Source organism: Podarcis gaigeae, assembly GCF_964106915.1.
Source record: "Podarcis gaigeae genome assembly, chromosome: 5".
NCBI classification, from domain to species: domain Eukaryota; kingdom Metazoa; phylum Chordata; class Lepidosauria; order Squamata; family Lacertidae; genus Podarcis; species Podarcis gaigeae.
The window spans coordinates 77,652,872-77,673,860 of record NC_139681.1 but is presented as its reverse complement, the minus strand read 5'-3'; the positions used below and the strand labels follow the sequence as shown (position 1 = coordinate 77,673,860).

At 43.2% G+C, this 20,989-nt stretch overlaps 1 protein-coding gene across 2 annotated transcripts; it reads left to right on the top strand.

Annotated features, from left to right (window-relative positions):
• Nucleotides 1–1,257: 1,257 nt before the first annotated feature.
• Nucleotides 1,258–20,837, top strand: IGSF10 (immunoglobulin superfamily member 10). 2 transcript variants are annotated; one of them, XM_083739052.1, is made up of 7 exons: nucleotides 1,258–1,379; nucleotides 3,810–4,048; nucleotides 5,745–5,874; nucleotides 6,127–6,517; nucleotides 9,382–13,770; nucleotides 15,121–16,021; nucleotides 17,655–20,837. In XM_083739052.1, exons 1-7 carry the CDS (start codon nucleotides 1,305–1,307, stop codon nucleotides 19,561–19,563), a joined length of 8,034 nt encoding a protein of 2,677 aa, XP_083595178.1. In that variant the 5' UTR covers nucleotides 1,258–1,304; the 3' UTR covers nucleotides 19,564–20,837. The 2 variants fall into 2 exon arrangements, with proteins under 2 accessions (XP_083595178.1, XP_083595179.1); XM_083739053.1 differs by lacking the exon at nucleotides 1,258–1,379 and having other exon boundaries at nucleotides 3,910–4,048; nucleotides 5,702–5,874.
• Nucleotides 20,838–20,989: the final 152 nt, after the last annotated feature.

Below are 20,989 nucleotides of genomic sequence, written 5' to 3'. Positions count from 1 at the left end.
TGGACCATAAAGAAGGCTGATCACTGAAGAATTGATGCTTTTGAATTATGGTGCTGGAGGAGACTCTTGAGACGCCCAAGAAGAGCAAACTGATCCATTCTTAAGGAAATAAGCCCTGAGTGCTCACTGGAAGGACAGATCCTGAAGCTGAGGCTCCAACACTTTGGCCACCTCATGAGAAGAGAAGACTCCCTGGAAAAGACCCTGATGTTGGGAAAGATGGAGGGCACAAGGAGAAGGGGATGACAGAGGACAAGATGGTGGGACAGTGTTCTCGAAGCTACCAGCATGAGTCTGACCAAACTGCGGGAGGCAGTGGAAGACAGGAGTGCCTGGTGTGCTCTGGTCCATGGGGTCACGAAGAGTCGGACACGACTAAACGAATAAACAACAGCAATTATTACTGAGTACTTCCAATGCTTTTCAATAATATTTTTGTAGCCACCCCCCTGGCTACACCCATGCCCTTTGTCCCATAAAGGTCCCCCATCTCTGAGAGGTGGGAAAATCAAAGGGTTGAGATGAAGAGGCTGAGATAACTGCTCCATCATAGGGGATACCCTTTTGATAATAGGCTGGCCTGGGTGTCCCCTCACCACACTTTAGATTTTCTGCACTTGCTTTTTTTACGCCCTCTCACACGCTGCTGCTTTTTGAGGTCCTTTCTCGAGAGAGGAGCTCTGAAGGGCTTGGACTGAGGAGATAAACGGAGCCGCGAGGAGGGCGTCAAAGCGGCGCTGACTGAGGCAGCGCCCGGGAAACAGCGGGAGAGTTTGAAGGAGAGTGTGGCGCGAACGGAAGACGACCCGAGCGGGAGGCCGCTCTCGGGAACGGGCTAGCGGGCGCAAAGGGGCAACAAAGCCCGCGGCGGGGGAAAGACCCAGAGCTCGACTGGGCGCCACGTGCGAAGCGTAAAGGCTTTGGAGCGCGCGAGGAGCTCCCGATTCAGGCGACGCCTCCGCGCTCCCTTCCACCCCCCGTCGCTGGGAGGCAGGGGGCGTGTGAGCAAGCCCAGAAAGAGAGAGCCGGCCAGTGGACACCCCACCCCGCCACATTTCTCTTTGAGGCGATTCGGGGAAGCCCAGACGCTTGGCGAGGCTCCGGGGAGCGGAGCGCGCCAAGGCTTTTCCGTTTTTCGCTCGGCGAGGCGGCCAAGCCCTCCCTCCCTCCCTCCCTCGCGCCGCAACAGGGCCGGGGGGCGTGTTTCTGGTGTTCCTTGCAAACTTCCATCCTCTCACCTCTGCGGCGGCTTCTCCCTCCCTCGCAAGCCTTAGGAAGCTCGTGAACTTTTTGCCTCTCCATTTATGAGCAGCATCTCGGTGGGCGGCAGGAGAAGATGGAGGGCTATTGAGGAAGAAAGAAAGGGGGATACAGCGCAGGTAAGGACGGACCCTTTTACTCTCTTTCGGCTGGTTTTAACTCAGGTTCGTGGCGGTGGGCTCCATCCTTTCTCCCCTCATAAAGGACTCTGCAAAAGGCCACCTGCCAACTGAGCACAACCCTTCAATGCATCTGATAAAAGTGGACTTTAGTCCCAGAGAGCTTATGCCTTAATAAATGTGGGGGGTGGGGTTTGTTTAAATGCGTGGGGAACTTTGGGTTGCTGCTGCTGCAGCCTGCAAGTGAGTAGAGATTAGGGTTAGGGGCTGAGGCTGCTTTGGAGAACTTACTTGGGAGGTATGCACTTTATTTGTAATTTATTTGCTGCTTATCGCTGTGGTGCATTTTTTAAAAATGGTGTGGTGCTATGGATTGCTTTCCAGAAGCCTGGCTTATCACTGAAAGAAGTTGGGTGGCAACTGCAAAAGGAAAGGTGCTATTGGTGTCATTCATTGTTTTCAAAGGGTTTTACTTAGACTAGACACACTGAAATTAATGGACCTAAGTCAGTCCTGTCTATTATGCACACAATGGGTCTGCTCCAAGGAGGACGGACCTTGGTGACAACTCAAAGGCTGCCGGCCGGACTTTTTCTTGTTCCCCGGCCAAGCATCCCTTTGGTCATGTTACACAAACACTATTTTGTGCATGCAGCCGCCGGCTCTTTTCATGCAGGAAGACCACATGCACGAAGAGGGAGAAAACAAGTAATTAAGAGCAGATCTCCCAACAATGTCCGTGCGTAATGACGATCAGCAACCCTGTCTGCAAAAGGATAGTGACAAATTTCTCTTGTCTGTGAGGTGAGTGTTGAGAAACTTGATCACCTTGCAGAAGCTACTGTAGCTGGAATGAGATAGGATCTGGGTAAGATCTGGGCTCTGCCATGAACTCACTATGCCTTATTAGAGATTTGGGGAGGAGAAGGGCTGGAATCAAAAAAAGCAATCATTTCTGTTGTTGTTTTTGTTTAGTCGTTTAGTCGTGTCCGACTCTTCGTGACCCCATGGACCAGAGCACGCCAGGCACTCCTGTCTTCCACTGCCTCGCGCAGTTTGGTCAAACTCATGCTGGTAGCTTCAAGAACACTGTCCAACCATCTCGTCCTCTGTTGTCCCCTTCTCCTTGTGCCCTCCATCTTTCCCAACATCAGGGTCTTTTCCAGGGAGTCTTCTCTTCTCATGAGGTGGCCAAAGTATTGGAGCTTCAGCTTAAGAATCTGTCCTTCCAGTGGACACTCAGGGCTGATTTCCTTAAGAATGGATAGGTTTGATCTTCTTGCAGTCCATGGGACTCTCAAGAGTCTCCTCCAGCACTATAATTCAAAAGCATCAGTTCTTCAGCGATCAGCCTTCTTTATGGTCCAGCTCTCACTTCCATACATCACTATTATTATTATTATTATTATTAATTATTATTATTATTTCTTCCCACTCCCACACACAACAACCCAATGAGGTTGGCTAGGCTGAGAGTGGGTGACCAGCCCCCTGTCACCTAGATGGCTAGAAAAGCAGAGTAGGGATTTGAAGCTGCCTCCCTAACCATTTGCAGCATGCTAGAGCAATAGAGTCCACCATTCTAACCTTCTAGATTCTGCAATTATTATGCTAGCTTGTGAAATTAATTACTCAATATGTATTACTCTCAAGGAGTGGAGTGCTTCGTACATTCAAAAGTGCTATAGAATGCTCAGTATTGACTCAAGACTCTGTACTGGAAATCTAGCATTTACTTTCAAAATATTAATTAATCTAAAATTAACCTAGCCAAACAGTAAATGCTGTTTTTTCAAATATAAGACTACTCAGTGCCCCTTTAATCTATGGTTGAACTCTGCTCTGATTCTGCAGCTTTAACAAAACAGGAGGAGGAGGACGGGGGCACTGCTTGTAAAATCTAAAAAACCGTGGGGAAAGTGGGATAAAGTTTAACTGCTGTCAGTCCTGTCATAGCTTATTAGCTTTCTTAACCACCACAGTCGTCTTCTAAACTTCTTTTTTTTTCTTTTTCTGAGGCCTAAATTACTTGGCAAAGAAGGACTCAACGTGTTTTTTGGCAAAGACAAACCACAAACAGATTTATGAACACTCTAAATAATGAAAGAGTGGGCTTATTTATTTGGAACAATAGACTCAGTAGCGTGTCAGATTTCAGTTTTTAATACCTGTCAACACGAACTCTCTCCCCTCCCCACATTCACTAGAAGAAAGAAGCTGCGAAGGAATTTTATTTTCTTAAAAAACAAACAAGAAACCCCTGCAGAGTTGTTGTGTGTGTTTTTTTTTAAAAAATAAAATAATATGAAGGACCTTTCTTGTACTGTTTCTAAGGCAGGCTTTATTCTAAACAAGTCCTGAGGTCAAAGATACGAATTTGTGACGTCTCATCTTGACACGATAACTTGTGTTGTGTTCTGTTCCCTACAGCTTTGTTTGTCCACACTTGCTGTTGCGTCAAGGTCTCCATGCAGGATGGAAGGAACAGGAAGACGCAACCCCTGTTTTCTAGGATTTCTGCTTGGGTTCTGCTGGGCCGCTTTTCCTCGCAGCAGTGCGTGTCCTAAGCACTGCGCCTGCTATGTACCCACCGAAGTACATTGCACATTCCGGTATTTCACTACCATCCCAGCACAAATCTCCCCAAATGTGGAGCGCATCAACTTAGGGTAGGTTTACAACAATATTGCTTGAATTTGTAATGTGCGGTAAGGATAACCAGTTGCCCCCACCTGCTACAACTAACATGCCATAAGAGACTTAACTGGGGCACACACTTATCCGCGAAGCCCCATTTCATTGACTTGGAAGAGATCAAAGACCACCTTGCTTCATTCCTTGCCAATCCGTGTATCAACTTTCACTTGAATTAAGCTCTGATTCATTTGATCAACTAAGACATTAACCAAGTTTGAACTTGCCTATGATGACAGGGTGGACCGCCTGTGTGTTTGTCATCACATAAGTTTTTTCCCTTTCCCGTTTTGTTGTTTTTTCATACTGGCAGCCTTGTACCTGTTTTGGATGTGATACTAAACAGTGCTTTAGCATTACATACAGAAGCAACAACAGGCCTGAGGCTCATGCACTTCTCCTCTTATGATGCAGCCACAAGATTATCAGAAGCAATGGTATCTAGGTTTTTGGTTTTGTTTTAAATAGCTAGAGTACATCCCTGGCAGCTCAGTGTCATGGGAATTGCAGGTCCCCTGATGCTTAGTTGTTCTGGCTGCTCCAAGTATAGTATTCCGAGTATAACCTCAGGGTATAATCTCAGGGTTATCCTATCAAATACCACAGGTATTGTATGACTGAAGAAAGGTCTGGGGATGCTGTTACTTATTTAACGATTTCCTCCCCTTGCATTTCAGCCAAAAAAGCTCCCAAAGTGGCTTACAAGTCACTTCTTCTTTAAAAAATGTTTCTGCCCTCAGATTTACGCTCTAAAAATGGACAGCACCAAAGGAAAATAGATAGGGAGGGAGGAGGAAATAAGCTGATCTGAGTAAAAGTTCTTAGTTACAAGTGTCTCTAATGACCAGTGCAGATGGAGACACCAAAAATGGTTGGTCTGCACTGATCATTTGCTGCTGTATCCTGTAGTGCGGGACTTCCATACACTAACTCATGCAAACTCTCCTTACCTGTCTGCACTATAGGTAGCTTTAGGAATAGGCATAGAGTAAGATTGCAGGGGAAGGCACCAGTGCCTGATTTGGATTCAGTAAATGATTTGTGTCAGTACAGGTTCAATACTGTGTTCACAGTGCAGGTTACGTTCAGTGCTTAGGTGAGGGGAGTCCCTGGCTCTGCCCAGTGGACCTTCTTACTACTTCCACTGAAACTTGCAAGCTAGCAAGGAGTCACTGTGACAGATAACTAGAGCTGGACATAAACCCTTATTGTGAATACTAAAGAGCACTAAGAGGTTAGGCTTTAAGGTATAAGGCCTGCCTAACTATTCCAGGGTCTTTGCTGATGACTTAGGAGGTATGCTTCATGGAAAGCTTGATAGCATTTTATTGTTTACATTGTGAATTCTTGAGTATCTACTATATAGTTTGGAAAGTTGTTGGTTTGCTGAGCTTTGGGAGCTCCAGCAGGGAAGTGGAATATATCTATTTTAAGTAAATAAAGTAACCTGTATAATCACAAGTCATAGGCATTCATTCTAGGGGTGCGCATACCTACGAATTTCCATCTGCCACTGTACTGATAAAGCTATTCTGAAATTGACATGCCAAGTTTTAACTAAAATTTATTTGCTTATTTGCAAAAGAGAGACTCTGTTTTTGTTTGTTTGTTTTGCCTTTGAACTATAGCTGACTGACTAAACCCAGATCTGGAATGAAATGTTTGTTACAGTTACAACAGTTTGGTTAAACTGACTGAAACAGATTTTTCTGGCCTGGAGAAGTTGGAGTTGTTGATGTTGCACAGTAATCAGATACATACAATTCAAGACAGGACATTCTCTGATTTGCGCCTGTTGCAGGTAAGAATGAACTGGGAATTATCCATCTGTGCCAAATTTTTACCTTCGGCCCTTTTAAAAACAAATAGCATACATACTATGGGTACAGGTTTACAGCCTATCTAACTTCAGTTTTAAAAGTTGTTCTCACTGCTGAACCAACTGTCCCCTTGCTTTAATGTAACATTTGAATATGGTTGCTTTTTATTTGTCAGATGGTGTTCCTATTTTGCTCAATTTTTTATATTATTATTATTATTATTCTGTCAACAGGTCTTGAAGATGAGCTATAACAAAGTCAAAGTTATTGAAACAGGCATGTTTCACGGTCTCGTGAGTTTAGTACGGTTGCACATGGATCATAACCAAATTGAATTTGTAAACCCCAAAGCTTTCTATGGCCTTACATCACTGAAACTAGTCCACCTGGAAGGAAATTTGCTCAAGCAGCTTCACTCGGATACTTTTGTCACCTTGTCCTACCTCCAGATGTTCAAAACATCCTCCATAAAGCATATCTATTTGTCTGACAACTTGCTTTCTTCTCTGCCTCGAGAGATTTTCACGTATATGTCCGAGTTAGAAAGCCTCTACCTTCACGGGAACCCTTGGGCTTGTGACTGCGAAATGAAATGGTTTGGTGAGTGGGTGGAACGGCAGCCAGGTATCAAATATTCTCTTTTTATTTATATACTCAACTTGCATTTATTTCTGGAAGCATTTTTACCCTCCCCTGACAAGGATTCAAAAATGGTTTCCATAAAATAAAAAATAAAAATAGTAGGAGATTCATGTGGCTGTTAAATAGTCCATTTGAAGCCTTTGCGGTTACTCTGTGTATTGTATTATGTGCCAATTATCCCATAATGTAACAGCATTAAAGCAATTTAAGAACATATTATACCATTGATATCAGAAATCACAAAAATGCAGAACCACCGACAAAGAATAAAACTTCATGCTAGCCATAGTCCAATAGTCTAAGCACTATTATTAAGGGCTAAAAACAACCCACCACCATAAAGGCAGAGACTGAAATATTGCTATCAATGTTTAAATGGTGTTAAAAGCAGATACAATTATGTTAAAAGGCTTGGGAGAACAACAGAAAAGTATTTGCTGTTGAAAATGCATTAATGTAGGTGGCAGGTGAGTCCCCACCCCACCCAGATAGCTTGTCCTGCAACAAGAGGACCACCAATAAGAATTCCTTTTCCCCCCAATAGCCACACTATCTACTTCATATTGAGAGGGTAAAGGTAAAGGTAAAGGGACCCCTGACCATTAGGTCCAGTCGCGGACGACTCTGGGGTTGCGGAGCTCATCTCGCATAATGGGCCGAGGGAGCCGGCGTACAGCTTTCGGGTCATGTGGCCAGCATGACTAAGCTGCTTCTGGCAAACCAGAGCAGCGCACGGAAACACCATTTACCTTCCCACCAGAGTGGTACCTATTTATCTACTTGCACTTTGATGTGCTTTCGAACTGCTAGGTTGGCAGAAGCAGGGACCAAGCAATGGGAGCTCACCCTGTCGTGGGGATTCGAACCGCCGACCTTCTGATCAGCAAGTCCTAGGCTCTGTGGTTTAACCCACAGCGCCACCCATGTCCCACTCTTCCTCAAAAGGGCCATTGGTTCTGTTGGCAGTGCTACTTAACCAGCTATTTTCCCACAGAACATGTGTAAGAAAATACCTCAAACTGCTGGTGGTCTCCTTTAAGCTATTCTAATTTTCACCAGCACTTCAATTTACAGTGCCCAGGAATCACAGCACCACAATAATTGTTAGGATTTTCAGCATAGCATCGTATACCTTAAAGAAAAGAAAATCTGAGAGACCACATCCTCCTTCAAATAAAATCTAACCACTAGGGCTATCCCCTGATTAAATAAATCTTACGTTGATCAGACACAAGGCTGATGGTTCTGAAAAAGCACATGGATTTTGTTTTAAGATTGTGCTTGAGTACATCACGCCTGGCACATTAGATGAAGCTTTCCTTCAAGTGTGCCCAAAACCTAGTTTTTGTACAGTTTTATGGTCAACAGTACTTGTATTCGCTAAAAAATCTGATGCCAGATTAATTGGGGTGTCCTTTTTATTAAAGAAAATGTTGCAGCCTTCTTGATCATAAATACAGAATATTTTGATGTATTTCATTTTACATTAGGGCACTTTCAAGTCTGCAGAGTCAGTCACATTTTCTTTATTAATGGAACAGTAGAGTTTGCTATATTTGAATCCATTGTTTTCATAACTAATTGTAAACAGAAGGGATTTTTCCCCTGGACTGCTTCACCAAAAGATGTGTTTGACAAATGATTCCCTGGAGAGATAATACAGAAATGAGAATTTTCACCAAAATGATCTGGAGATTTGACAGCTCTTGCATAGAACTTCCACAGGAATCTAGCCTTTGTTCCTCTCTTGTTTATATTATCCCATAGTTATAAGAGAAAAATGCAACTTCCTCCCCCTTCTCTGGTATGTGGCAAGAAGCTTGTGTTACAAACTTCACATTATGGAGCTGCCAAAAACTTTAAATGAATAAAATAGAACAATCTCAAATAAAACTGTGTCTGGCAAAATTCCTTGCCCAAATATGTATTTGCCGCCGTTTAAAGATATAGCCACAGATAGGTTACTGTTCTGATCCTACAGCATATGTTTTTATTGCAAAAACTTGTATAAATCAGTAACAGATAGAACAACAACATGTTCTAATATATTTCCAATTACAATACCAAGTAGAAAAATGGAATACCTTTTAAAAATGATATGTTCAACTCTTGTTTGAAATACAGATAGGTAGCCATGTTGGTCTGCCATAGTCAAAACAAAAAAAATTCCTTCCAGTAGCACCTTAAAGACCAACTAAGTCAGTTCTTGGTATGAGCTTTCGTGTGCATGCACACTTCTTCAGATTCACTTCTTGTTTGAAATAATTTGAAACCCATGGTGGAAGCATTCCTAACTAGTGGGGTGGGAGAGTAGATATTTTCTATCGTTGGGAACTATTTCGTTGCTAGACTGGTGGTGGGCAAGGAACGAACAGTTTTCTGAATGCAATTATGCATTCACATGCCCATTAGAAAGTGGGGGAAAAGTCTAGGACCAAGAACATGCGCATTGAAGCAAGATGGGGACTAGACATAACACAGGACCAAAGTTCAGATTCCAACATAAACTTTGGGCAATGGGCATTAAACTTGTGGCCTTACCCAAATTTGTCTTCTCTGTTCTTGTGTAATTTTTCTAATGTCTACATCTAGCATCCTCTTGCCCTTGTGCTCATTCTGAGGGCTTTGTCCTTGTTCTGGTTCCTTTCCTTTCCATTCTGTAGTAACCATGGCTAATCATCAATTACTGCACTGGCTGGTTCCTAAACAGATCCAAATGATTGCTGACTGAGGCCTGTCATATTTCATGAACACCAGAAATATCTATCAGCATAACAGGACCTGTTGCTTTTATACGTGAATCAGCCAAGCAAAAATGATTTTTACTGTTTCTATCTCCTTTCCAGATGTTGTCAAGTGCAAAAAAGACAGAGGTGTTTCTGGTGTTCTGCAATGCCCATTGTGTGCCAATCCTGGAATTTTTAAAGGCAAGCAGCTAAGCGGCATTCAACCCTCAGATTTTAATTGTGTTAAGCCAACTATAGACCCAGCCTTGAAATTGAAAAACATCACTGCTCCTGATGATGGTGGCTTTACGTCAGTTTCTCCCAGAGATTTTATGGCTCCCATAGGATCCATGGTATTCAACATGACAGACCAAGCTGGAAATCGAGCAAACCTGATCTGCAATGTGCAAAAGCCTGCAAAGATGTCTCCAGTTACAGTAAACAAAATCGACAACACTACAGTACTTGAAGTATCCTTGTCAACATTCCTTGTGTGTAGCATTGACCACGAGTATATTCAGCAGTTGTGGAGCATCCTGGCCCTTTACAGCGATTCTCCGTTAAAACTGGAAAGGGAACTGTTATTGACAGAAGTGCCTTACATCAGTTATAAGTACAAGCAAACAGATTCCAAAAATGACGAGCTATTCACTGATGTAGAAGCTGAACTGAGAGCTGAGCCTTACTGGTTGATGCAGGGACAAGTTTCATTGCAACTGGACAGGACATCAACCACTCTCAACACTCTACACATCCAGTATTTCACAAATGCTCAAATTGCCCTCCCGGTCCATCTCCCAAAATCAGAACGGCAAAACTGGGCCATGATCTTACGAGAAAACACCACAATAACTGAATACACCGTTTTAGTAGGGGGGTCTGTGGAACTGGACTGCCAAGCGCTTGGAGACCCTACCCCTGTAATTGAGTGGGTATTAGCAGATGGGAGCAAGATTAGAGCTCCATATATTAGTGAAGATGGGAGAATCATGATAAAAAAATCTGGAAAACTCATGTTGCATGCAGCAGATAATTTTGACAGTGGAGTTTATCACTGTATAGGAACCAATTATGTTGATGCTGATGTCCTGACTGTTAGGATTACTGTGATAGATCCTTATATAGAACACAGCCATTTAAACGGCCCTCAGTTTTCCATATTTTTAGGTGACACACTTCACCTTCCATGCCTGTCAACAGGTGCCCCAGATGCCCCTGTTACCTGGATCTTACCTGAGCACATGGTTCTTCACCACTCTTCAAAAAACAAACTCCTTTTTCACAACGGCACATTAAAAATACAACGAACAACAGACCGGGATGGTGGTTACTTCATGTGTGTCGCTGCTAATAAGTATGGCGTTGATATTTTGGTTTACCAAGTAGTAGTTGAAAGGAATTTGAACAGGTCACAAAAACTTGATATTCAGCTAGAGGATGAAGCAGCAGAAGGATCTGGCAATGAAGAGTACAAAGTTACCACCAAACCTCGAAATCCTTCATCTGCCAGGCAAACCCAAGTAACCAGCGAGGAACCCACTAAAGATTCATATATAAGTCAGCCCACACAGAACAAAGCCAGTGCCAATCGCAAAGAGATTTACAGGCGCAACAAGGACAATACGAACAAACGGTTTAGAGGGCGCCTGAGGCAATTTGATCCTTCCACTAGGAGAATTGATCCATTGCGCTGGGCAGCGTTTTTGGAAAAAACGAAGAAAAAAGCCACTTTTCCAAGAAAGCAAGAAAATGCCACAGCAAAACCAACAGTAAAGGTTCTGTTGTCCTCAAAGACTTCTGAAAATCTGGAAGAGACATCTGGAGATGATATATTTCCAGAGGAAGGATTTATTCTACTAGCAACTAAAAGACCTGCAATATCCACTCTGAGAGAAGCCTCTGGAAATGTAGTGACAGCAGAATTTGGAAGCATGTCAAATGATTTCCGTTCTTTGGCAACATCCAGCATGGTTACAGAAACCACAACTCCAGTAACCAGCCCAGTGGTTATGAATTACAAGACACCCAAGAACCAGAAGTTACTTGTAGAACTTAAACTTGAAAAAACATCTCTCGAAGCATCTCAAACACTATCTACCAACATGGGGCCATTAACAACACCATCTTATAGTCCACCAAGTACTTCTACGGAAGCTTTCAGTACTTTTCAGAGCTCGATATCATCTGGGAGAAACAATTTGCATCTAAACGCCACACCAACAATTACACCAGCAATGAATATTACCAAGAGTACCCTGTCTGCAGCTACCCACAAAAATACTGAAAAACCTGATTTATTTACAGAGGCAACTGAGAAAGTATCAAAGAAATCCAATCAGCAGGTATCGCTAGTGACAGCCAATGTTCCTGATGATGATGTATTTAGTCATATGTATGCTTACAGTATACAAAAAATAGTGCCTCGGTTACCTTCAAGCTCAACCATTGTCACTCACCAGCAGATTAAGGTAGTTGGGGGTGCTACAACTCACAACCCACCACTCTCCCCCAGGCAGTATAGCAGACGAAGAAAAATCTCTAATAGAAGACGAATAATTAGACCTGGCCGTATTTCCAACATCGCAGGTCGGAGATTTGCTTTTGTTAAATCACGGTTTGCTCAAGCAAGTACAACTCTGCCTCCTCCTGTAGAAGTGAGCACACCTGCCTTATCTCTTCCCAACAAATATCTTGAACAGACTGCCTCTCAAGCTCCTGTTTCCACTTCATTTAAAACTCGTTACCCAGAAGCAACCACTGCAAATCAGTTTTGGGCATTCTCAAGAAACAAACTGGTTGCAGCTGAAGAGCATACAACTTCAACAACAATACCCTTCTATCCTGAAAGCACACAAGTTGTATCGCACAGAGAAGTAAAATCTGGTGGAACATTACAAGGAATCACCGACACAAACCCATCATTTAGCATCAGACTCCCAATGGCAACTATCCATAGCCCCAGGACTGGCATGGAAACCACAACTGCCATGTCACCTTTGGTTATGAAATCTACCCTTTCTGCTCTTGGAACTAAGGCCTCTTCCGTTGTTTCAACAGGGGAAATTCCTTTGCATAATTTCTTTGGAAGCAATGATGCACAAAAGCAGCTACTGGAGAAGGAACCCAAGTTGCAAACAAGCAGAGAACCCTCACCTACAGTATCTGTTTTGCCTCTCCAAACTACAGTTCCAATGCCAGCATACACAATATCACACACATATAAAAGTGCTGTTTCAAAGACTGAGAACCAAACTGATGATCCCCTAATTCAACCCACCAGTGACAACATGATGCTAGTAAAACTAGTCCCCCTGCTATTGCCTGATGCTGCAGAATTGCCATCTTCAGCCTTTGCCTCCAACCTTACAACTGTTCTAGGAAAAGAAACAGATGCCGCCACCAGCATCCTACCAATTCTCATTCCAACTACTACTGTCCGTGTTAAAACTAACGTTGCCAGATTCAGAGCGTTAAGACCAGGCAGAAGGAGGGGTCAGAGGAGGAGAAGGCCTCTGAAAAATCCCGTGTCTTCATACAGAAACATCATTCTCAGCAAAGGTTCTGCTATGGTGTCCAAAAAACCCACGGCTTCTCCTGCTTTTACAACAGCTGAAAGCATAAGGCAAGCTGCCAGCCCCCTAACAGATGAACTGTTTTCGAAATCCACTAGTATGGATGCCATTAGAACTATACCATGGACACCCAGTCTTGGCACAACTGACACAGTTGCAGAGAATAAATCCACACCAGCCGCTCAGGTATTAATAAGGAATATCCCTACTGAAAATATAGTCACTACTGAGATAGCAGTGGATAATTCGTCTTCTGAAAAACCTGTGTCTGTGATCCCGCTCACTGTATTGTCCTTGGACACAGCCAGCACAATCACAGCAATACCAGGCACATCCTTGGTGACACGGGCACCAGAGTCCAGCAGACTAACTCAGGCTATGACAGTGGGTGCTGATAAGGAATCAGATCAGACTGTAGGATGGGAAGCTAGCAAAAAAGGCCAAACAACAAAAGCAGCTTTTTCTCTTAAAACTGAGATAAGTACCCAAACTCCTACTAATGCAAGATACCCCAGCACACAGTCTCCTAGCCCATTAGCACCCCAAACAACGCTCATGCCAGTTATCACACAAACCACTGCATCTCCCAGGCAGGGGGAACTGTCTTGGCAGGAGGCTGCAGAAAGTGGCGAAACTTTCACGGTCAGCACACTGGGCAGATTTAAGTCCCCACAGAGCTCCACTCAATATACTCCTTTGTGGAGGAAGAATAAGAACAATCAGGTGAAGAATTGGGCTGAGAAGACCATAGACCAGGAAGTCACTACCACCAATCAGATAACCTTAGATTTGTTCCACCAACGCAGGGGGGCAAGACCCAGGATAATTGGAGGGAAACTGGCAGCGTTTACTGTCTTGGCTAATTCAGATGCTTTCATCCCTTGTGAAGCCAGTGGGAACCCTCGGCCAATAATACACTGGACCAAGGTATCATCAGGTACGTTTCTCAAGTTTACATGGAATATTTCTTTTATATATATATATGAGATACAAGTTAGATACAAGTTATATATATATGAGATACAAGTTAGGATGTAGTGTGGGCAGTATTAGGGTTGGGTTTTGAGGGGGCAATGAGAACCATTGTGTTATAGTGATTCATGTGTTGGGCTAGGACTGGGGGGACTCTGGTTCAAAAGTGTGTGACCCTGGGGCAGCCATACTCCCTGCAATAGCCTTCTCCAACAGGTAATTGTGAGGACAAAATGGAGAGCGGGGGAAAAGAACCGTGTGTATTGCCCCGAGCTCCTTAGAGGAAATGTGGTTTTATAAATACAATTGTGCCTTTGAACACAGTTGTAGAAATCCTTTCTTCTTCTGTGGGACTTGAAAAGCAGTATTGAGGAGGGGTCATAACTCAGCCGTAGGTTTGGGCAATATATCAATATATCACCCAAAACCAGTTGGAAGTCCGTGTTGTGATATCAGTTTCGTAATTTTTGACCTGGCAATATTTCACAAATCTCTCTCTTATCTCTCTCTCTCTCTCTCTCTCTCTCTCTCTCTCTCTCTCTGTGTGTGTGTGTGTGTGTGTGTGTGTGCGTGCGCGCTATGCAAAAATGATGATGCGGGAGAAACTGTGAAGCCAGCCAGTGCCTCTACATAGCTCCATCCTTATTTCAGACTGATATATCATGATATTTTGCTGGGGATATATCACGATGTTGCAAACCAGATATTGCCCAGCCCTACTTAGCAGTAGGGTATGTGCCTTGCATGTGGAAGGTCCCAGGGTCAATCTCTGTGATCTCCAGAAACATCTGGGAGAGGCTGCTGCCTGGAGAGCCACTGCCAATCACTGAGTTAGATGAGCCAATGGTCTGACTCTGTATAAGGCAGCTCCCCATGTTCTTATTTTGATGCAGGGCTGCAACTTTGATGACTTACTTGCATTTTACTTCTACTTACTATATAACTCTACATACGAAAGGATAATTTGACATTACCCTATTTACTTGAGTCTAATGCGCCATTGAATCTAACGTGCACCTCCATTTTCAGAACCTTGAAACCAAAAAAAAGTGTTTGCTGGCGAATGTAAATGTGCCATCGAATCTAATGTGCACCTTAATTTTCGCAACACAATTTGGCCAAAAAAGGTGAGCATTAGATTTGAGTAAATATGGTAATTTATTAAAGTGGGGTTTTTAGGATGAAAAGGGATGAAGCACAAAAGCAACAGAAATGCAGTAAAAAAACCCAAAATAAAAACCATTCCAAGCAAATTAAAAAAGTAAGATTTTAATACAGAGATTAGGCTAATTTTATTTCCATCTCATTTAACTAGGGGTCGATGCGTCTAAACACAAGCGTGATAACAGATTTGAGGTTCTTCCCAACGGGACTCTCTCCATCCAGAACGTCAACATCCAGGACCGCGGACAGTACCTCTGTGTGGCTGCCAATCAGCATGGCTCCGACAGGCTTCTTATCACATTGTCGGTGGTGACTTATCCACCTCGAATCCTGGAGGGAAGGTCCAAAATTATTACTGTTCACTCTGACAAGCCAGTAGCCCTGAAATGCACTGCCGAAGGCCGTCCCATTCCTACCATATCATGGATCCTTGCAAACAAAACTTACATCTCAGAATCTTCTATGGGAAATGAGGCTGTTTCTGTGCAAGCAGATGGCACGCTGGTGATAAAGAAAGTCAGTGTTTACGACAGAGGGATTTACACATGCACAGCAAGCAATGCAGCTGGTTCAGATACAATGACGGTGAGGCTGCAAGTTATTGCTGCGCCACCCATTATACTGGAAGAGAAGAAGCAACGTATGTTGGAGAATATCGGGGGAAGCTTGAAGCTGCCCTGCACTGCCAAAGGAAACCCACAGCCCTACGTTCACTGGGTTCTCTTCGATGGAACAGAGGTGAAGCCTTTGCAGTATATAAATGGCAAATTTTTCCTTTTCCCTAATGGAACCCTTTACATCAGGAATATCAGTCCTTCTGACAGTGGGAATTATGAATGCATAGCCACCAGCTCCACTGGCTCAGAGAGGAGAGTGGTCATCATCCAGGTGGAACATAGCGATACAGTCCCCAGAATCACAGTTTCATCTCAAAGACTGACTCAGCTGAATTTTGGGGACAGGTTGCTTCTGAACTGCTCAGCTACAGGGGAGCCAAGACCCAAGATAATATGGAGATTACCTTCAAAAGCTGTTGTTGATCAGTGGCACAGGTAGGTCTCGTGAAAATCGCAGCATTACTTATTTGCTTGATTAGCTACTGTATTTTTGCGTGTATAACACGTCCCCATGTATAAGACGCCCCCTATTTGGGGGGACTCCAAATTGAGAAAATGGGGGAGATTGTATCCATGTACATAATTTTTAATAAAAAAAACCCTGCTAGTCTTATACACGGAAAAGTACGGTATATTGTAACCATTGGATTTCGCATTGGATAGTGTTGTGCTGGAGGAGAACGATAAAGCTTCTGGGACAAATGAACTGTTCTGCCTTTGTGTCAAAGAGGGCTGAATCAAACAAATGAATTCCTTGATGCCCTTTGCTGAGCTGCTCTGGTACTTTGATACGAGGGGTGTCTAGCTGTCAATTGCTGAGTGACTTGCAGAACAATCCAAACCCTCCTTACACCAGGCTGTGGAGTGGTAGTGGTACAGTGCTACAGTATTTAAGAATGAGACTGACGATATAAGGGTTGAAGCACATTTTACCATACTGTTCCAGTCCAGTTAGGGCTGTCTTCACCACAGCCGCTTCAGGGACAAGCAAGGCTCCTATGAGTTCTTGTTTGTAAATGTATTATTTCCATTAAAACCTCATTCCTAGGTTGGGTGGTTGCAGCTCCACAGCATCAATATCATAGTATTTTATTTTTATTTTATTTTGGACGAGTTTGCTTTAACTCATAGTAATACAGTTCTGCCCAACATTTTGGCCACTAACCATCAATTGAGTTCTTAAGTGAAGCCAGTGGTTTCCATATTAGAGCTTGGCAGTAACAAATCTTGTGATCTCTAGACTGACCTAAACAAAGCATCTAAATCCAAACAGATTGCAGATCCCTGGAGTCTGGTCCACATAATTAACATCTGCCAGCTCTCTGCAAGGCTTCCAAACAGAATGAGCAGAGGAGTGATATGTTTGCACTTTCCTGATCCAAACTAGTGCATGTCATATGAAGAATAAGTAGGCTTGCAGTTCGCTCTTACATTTGACAAAGGAAATTTCCCACCAAGTCAAGCTGTACCTATAGATGGAGGGAGAGGGGCTTCAAAAGGCTTCCACACAACCTGGAATCCTGTACAATTCTGATTTAAGACAACATGGAAGCCTTTGCACATACATCTATGTGTGAAACCCCCCCACCCTTGCACAGAAGTTCACACAATATGCACAGATGCCATGGGAGGAGTTGCTTGGTGCAGCCGTACTCTCCACTCATGATTCCTGAAGAGGACTCAAAGGAACTTCCAAATGCTTCTAGTCAATGCACTCGTATCTTAGCTTGTCTTTAATGTCATTGAGAATCAGCAGTTTTACAGCTACAGTCTCCGTATTTTTTGGCACATAAGATTCTGGTTGTGGGCTTCCCATAGGCATGTGGTTGACTGCTGTCAAAACAGAATTCTGGACTGGAGGGGCCTTTGGCTTCTCCAAGAAGGGCTCTTGAGCAGGCATAGGCCCTCCAGATGTTTTGAGATAATTCCCATCATCCCTGACCACTGGTCCTGTTAGCTAGGGATGATGAGAGTTGTAGTCCCAAAACATCTGGAGGGCCGAGTTTGCCTATGCCTGTCCTTAAATATACTGGACTAAACACCTTTCATTTCTTCCATTGCTTTTTAGAATGGGGAGTCGAATCCATGTGCATCCCAATGGATCCTTGGCTGTTGAAAGAGTCACAGAAAAGGATGCTGGTGACTATATATGTGTGGCTAGGAATAAAATGGGAGACGACTTGATCCTAATGAAAGTCAGAGTGACAATGAAGCCTGCAAAAATCGATCAAAAGCAGTATTTTAAGAAACTGGTGCCTTACGGGAAGGACTTCAAAGTGGACTGCAAAGCTTCCGGGTCTCCTGAACCAGAGATATCTTGGAGTTTGCCAGACGGCACAATGATCAACAACGTGATGCAAGCAGATGACAGTGGGCAGAGGTCTCGTAGGTACACTCTGTTTGACAACGGGACACTGTATTTCAACAAGGTGGGAATAGATGAAGAGGGCGACTACACGTGTTATGCTCAAAACACACTTGGGAAAGATGAAATGAAGGTGCACATAACAGTGCTAGCAGCGGCGCCACGGATCAAGCAGAATTCCAAGACCTATGTAAAGGTCAGAGCAGGAGACACTGCAGTTTTCAACTGTGAAACCACTGGTCAACCTAAGCCGAACATTTTCTGGTTGTTGCCTTCCAATGACATGATTTCAGCTTCCAATCACAGGTATTTTCTTCATGTTAATGGATCCTTGTCTGTCACAAAGGTGAGGCTCATAGATGCTGGAGAATACATATGTGTTGCTCGCAACTCTGGTGGAGATGATACAAGGCTTTATAAACTTGAAGTAATCTCTAAACCACCTCTCATCAATGGGTTGTATACAAACAAGACTATCATTAAAACAACAGCCATAAAACACTCAAGGAAACAAATAGACTGCAGAGCTGAAGGAACGCCCATACCCCAAATCATGTGGATTATGCCTGACAATATTTTCCTAACAGCCCCATACTATGGGAGTAGAATAACAGTACACAAAAATGGGACTCTTGAAATTCGTAACGTAAGGTCTTCAGATACGGCAGAGTTTGTCTGTGTGGCACGTAACGATGGCGGAGAAAGCATATTGGTGGTCCAGCTGGAGGTGTTAGAAATGCTTAGGAGACCAATGTTCAGGAATCCATTTAACGAGAAAGTAATAGCAAAGGCTGGGAAAACTGCCTTTTTGAACTGCTCTGTAGATGGAAACCCACCTCCTGAGATAATCTGGATGTTACCCAATGGAACAAGGGTTTCCAGTGGTTTTAGAACACTCCATTACTTCTTGGGGGACAACGGCACCCTTGTTATCTACAGTCCTTCCAAAGCAGATGCAGGCAAGTACCGGTGTGCTGCTAAAAATAAAGTTGGCTACATTGAAAAGTTGATCATATTGGAAGTTGGCCAGAAACCCACCATCTTTATCCACCCGAGAGGAACAATAAAAAGCGTAAGTGGGGAACCGTTATCCCTTCACTGCCTTGCTGGCGGAAGCCCCAAGCCAAGCATAATATGGACAGTCCCCAATGGTGACGTCCTAGACCGGCCTCAGATTAATGGGAGATATATGTTACTGGAAAATGGCACCCTCATTATCAGAGAAACCACCATCCATGACAGAGGAAGTTATGCATGCAAAGCTCAGAACTATGCTGGTGATTCAACAGTAGTTGTTTTTGTAATTATTGTGGCACACCCGCCACGGATTACAAACAGACCGCCAAGGAATATCCGCACAGTGGCTGGGGTACCAGTTCAGCTTCACTGCATGGCACTGGGAATACCAAATCCAGAAATTACATGGGAGCTGCCTGACCACTCGTTACTTTCCACAGGCAGCAAAGGTCGGCCATCTGGAAGTGAACTTCTCCATCCACAAGGAACATTAGTAATTCAGAATCCAAAGCTGTCAGATGCTGGCATCTATAAGTGCATGGCTAAGAACCAGCTTGGCAGCGATTCCACAGTAACATACGTTCAAGTTATCTGAGACGAGAAATGCAGCCCGAACAATTGATAACAAAGGCTAATCAGGAGCCAAAGTTTGGCTTTCGAAGATGTTTAATCAAAAGCAGTCATGTCAAATTCGTTAAAATTACGATTCTCAGTTTACAGTAGACACAGTAAGAGACAGAAAGATTTGGAGAAAAATTGGGTCATGTTCCGATGTGAATATGTTAGAGGTATTTTTAAAGCGACTTTGAGAACTTAAGGCACTTACATCTTGACTACAGTCAGTCAAATGCATTGCAATATAACTTGAAATATTTAGTGCAAGGATGGGTTTGTTAAAAAGTTATCTCTTACTTCCCATTTGGTAGTAGTACAAGAAGTATGAAATATAAGATACGTAAAGAAAAAAGAAGAAATGGGATGACTGTTCGTTACCTTGTGGACAAATATGAAAATTTTGTATCTATCTTACCATTGTTGTTTTTTTAAACAAAAAGGTGCTGCCAGTTTTGTAATACTGAAATTTAGTTCTTTCACGCAGGAGTCCTTTTTTGTGGGGCAATGGAAGAACCAGTAGAAAATAGTTTGATAGGGTTGTGTGTTGTTTTTTTAAAGACAATATGGATTATTTTTGTAAAATAAAAAAGCAATCAGATCTGCATATAAAGAAGTGCAGATGTATAATTGCCATTCAGCTGCTAAACATTTTACATAAAAAAAGAATATAAAGAATATAAAGTGTCTTTAAGTTTAATAAGTATGCAATGCATGAGCAGAGACTGAGGAGGAAGCAGTAGGACAGTGTACTTTTCTTCTTGTTGTTCTGGGCATCTGGAGGCACTTTGGCTGAAAAATCGATGCAAAGAAAGATCCTTTGGTCTACTCCAACAGAATACAACTGTCTCCAAGAAACTGCGCCGAGTACCTTATTTATTTATTGTAAATATTTTTATATTGCCTGTCAATTATATTCTTAGGGCAGCCGCAAAAGACATCTGTTTATACGTGCCACATAGGATAGAACTAGTGATATAAGGCTGGTCACAGACCGCAGGCTATGCCAAGACCTTTCAGGCACAGAACTCCCACTGCATTATAGACTGCTGACCATACATGATTCTCTGCATCCAGCTTCTTGCAGAACAGGTGAATATGCAGCTAACATGGCACAAATCTTGATCCACCAGCCTAAGCCCACAACCGTCGTACAGTCGTACCTCGGGTTACATACCGCAAGGATTAGCAACCTTTTTTCTACATGCTTAAGATGCTAGCTACTTTATTGGGACCTGAATAAAATTCATACTTCAAGCCTCTTTTAAGAAATGTGCATTTAACTGAAAATCTGAAAATGGCATACCTTTTCCTAGTATGTCTGAACTATAGGAAATTGTGGTTTATTCTTACTAGCTGCTTAAAAACACACACGTGGATCAAAATGTAGCAGCCCAGACCTAGATATA

What these genes read in the sequence shown, in the direction of transcription:
- IGSF10 (XM_083739052.1), top strand. Translation starts at nt 1,305, where the DNA reads ATGAGCAGCATCTCGGTGGGCGGCAGGAGAAGATGGAGGGCTATTGAG. An exon ending in CTGATTTGCGCCTGTTGCAG is followed by an intron (nt 5,875 to 6,126) that starts GTAAGAATGAAC and finishes TTCTGTCAACAG; the next exon opens with GTCTTGAAGATGAGCTATAA. An exon ending in CTGGACCAAGGTATCATCAG is followed by an intron (nt 13,771 to 15,120) that starts GTACGTTTCTCA and finishes TCATTTAACTAG; the next exon opens with GGGTCGATGCGTCTAAACAC.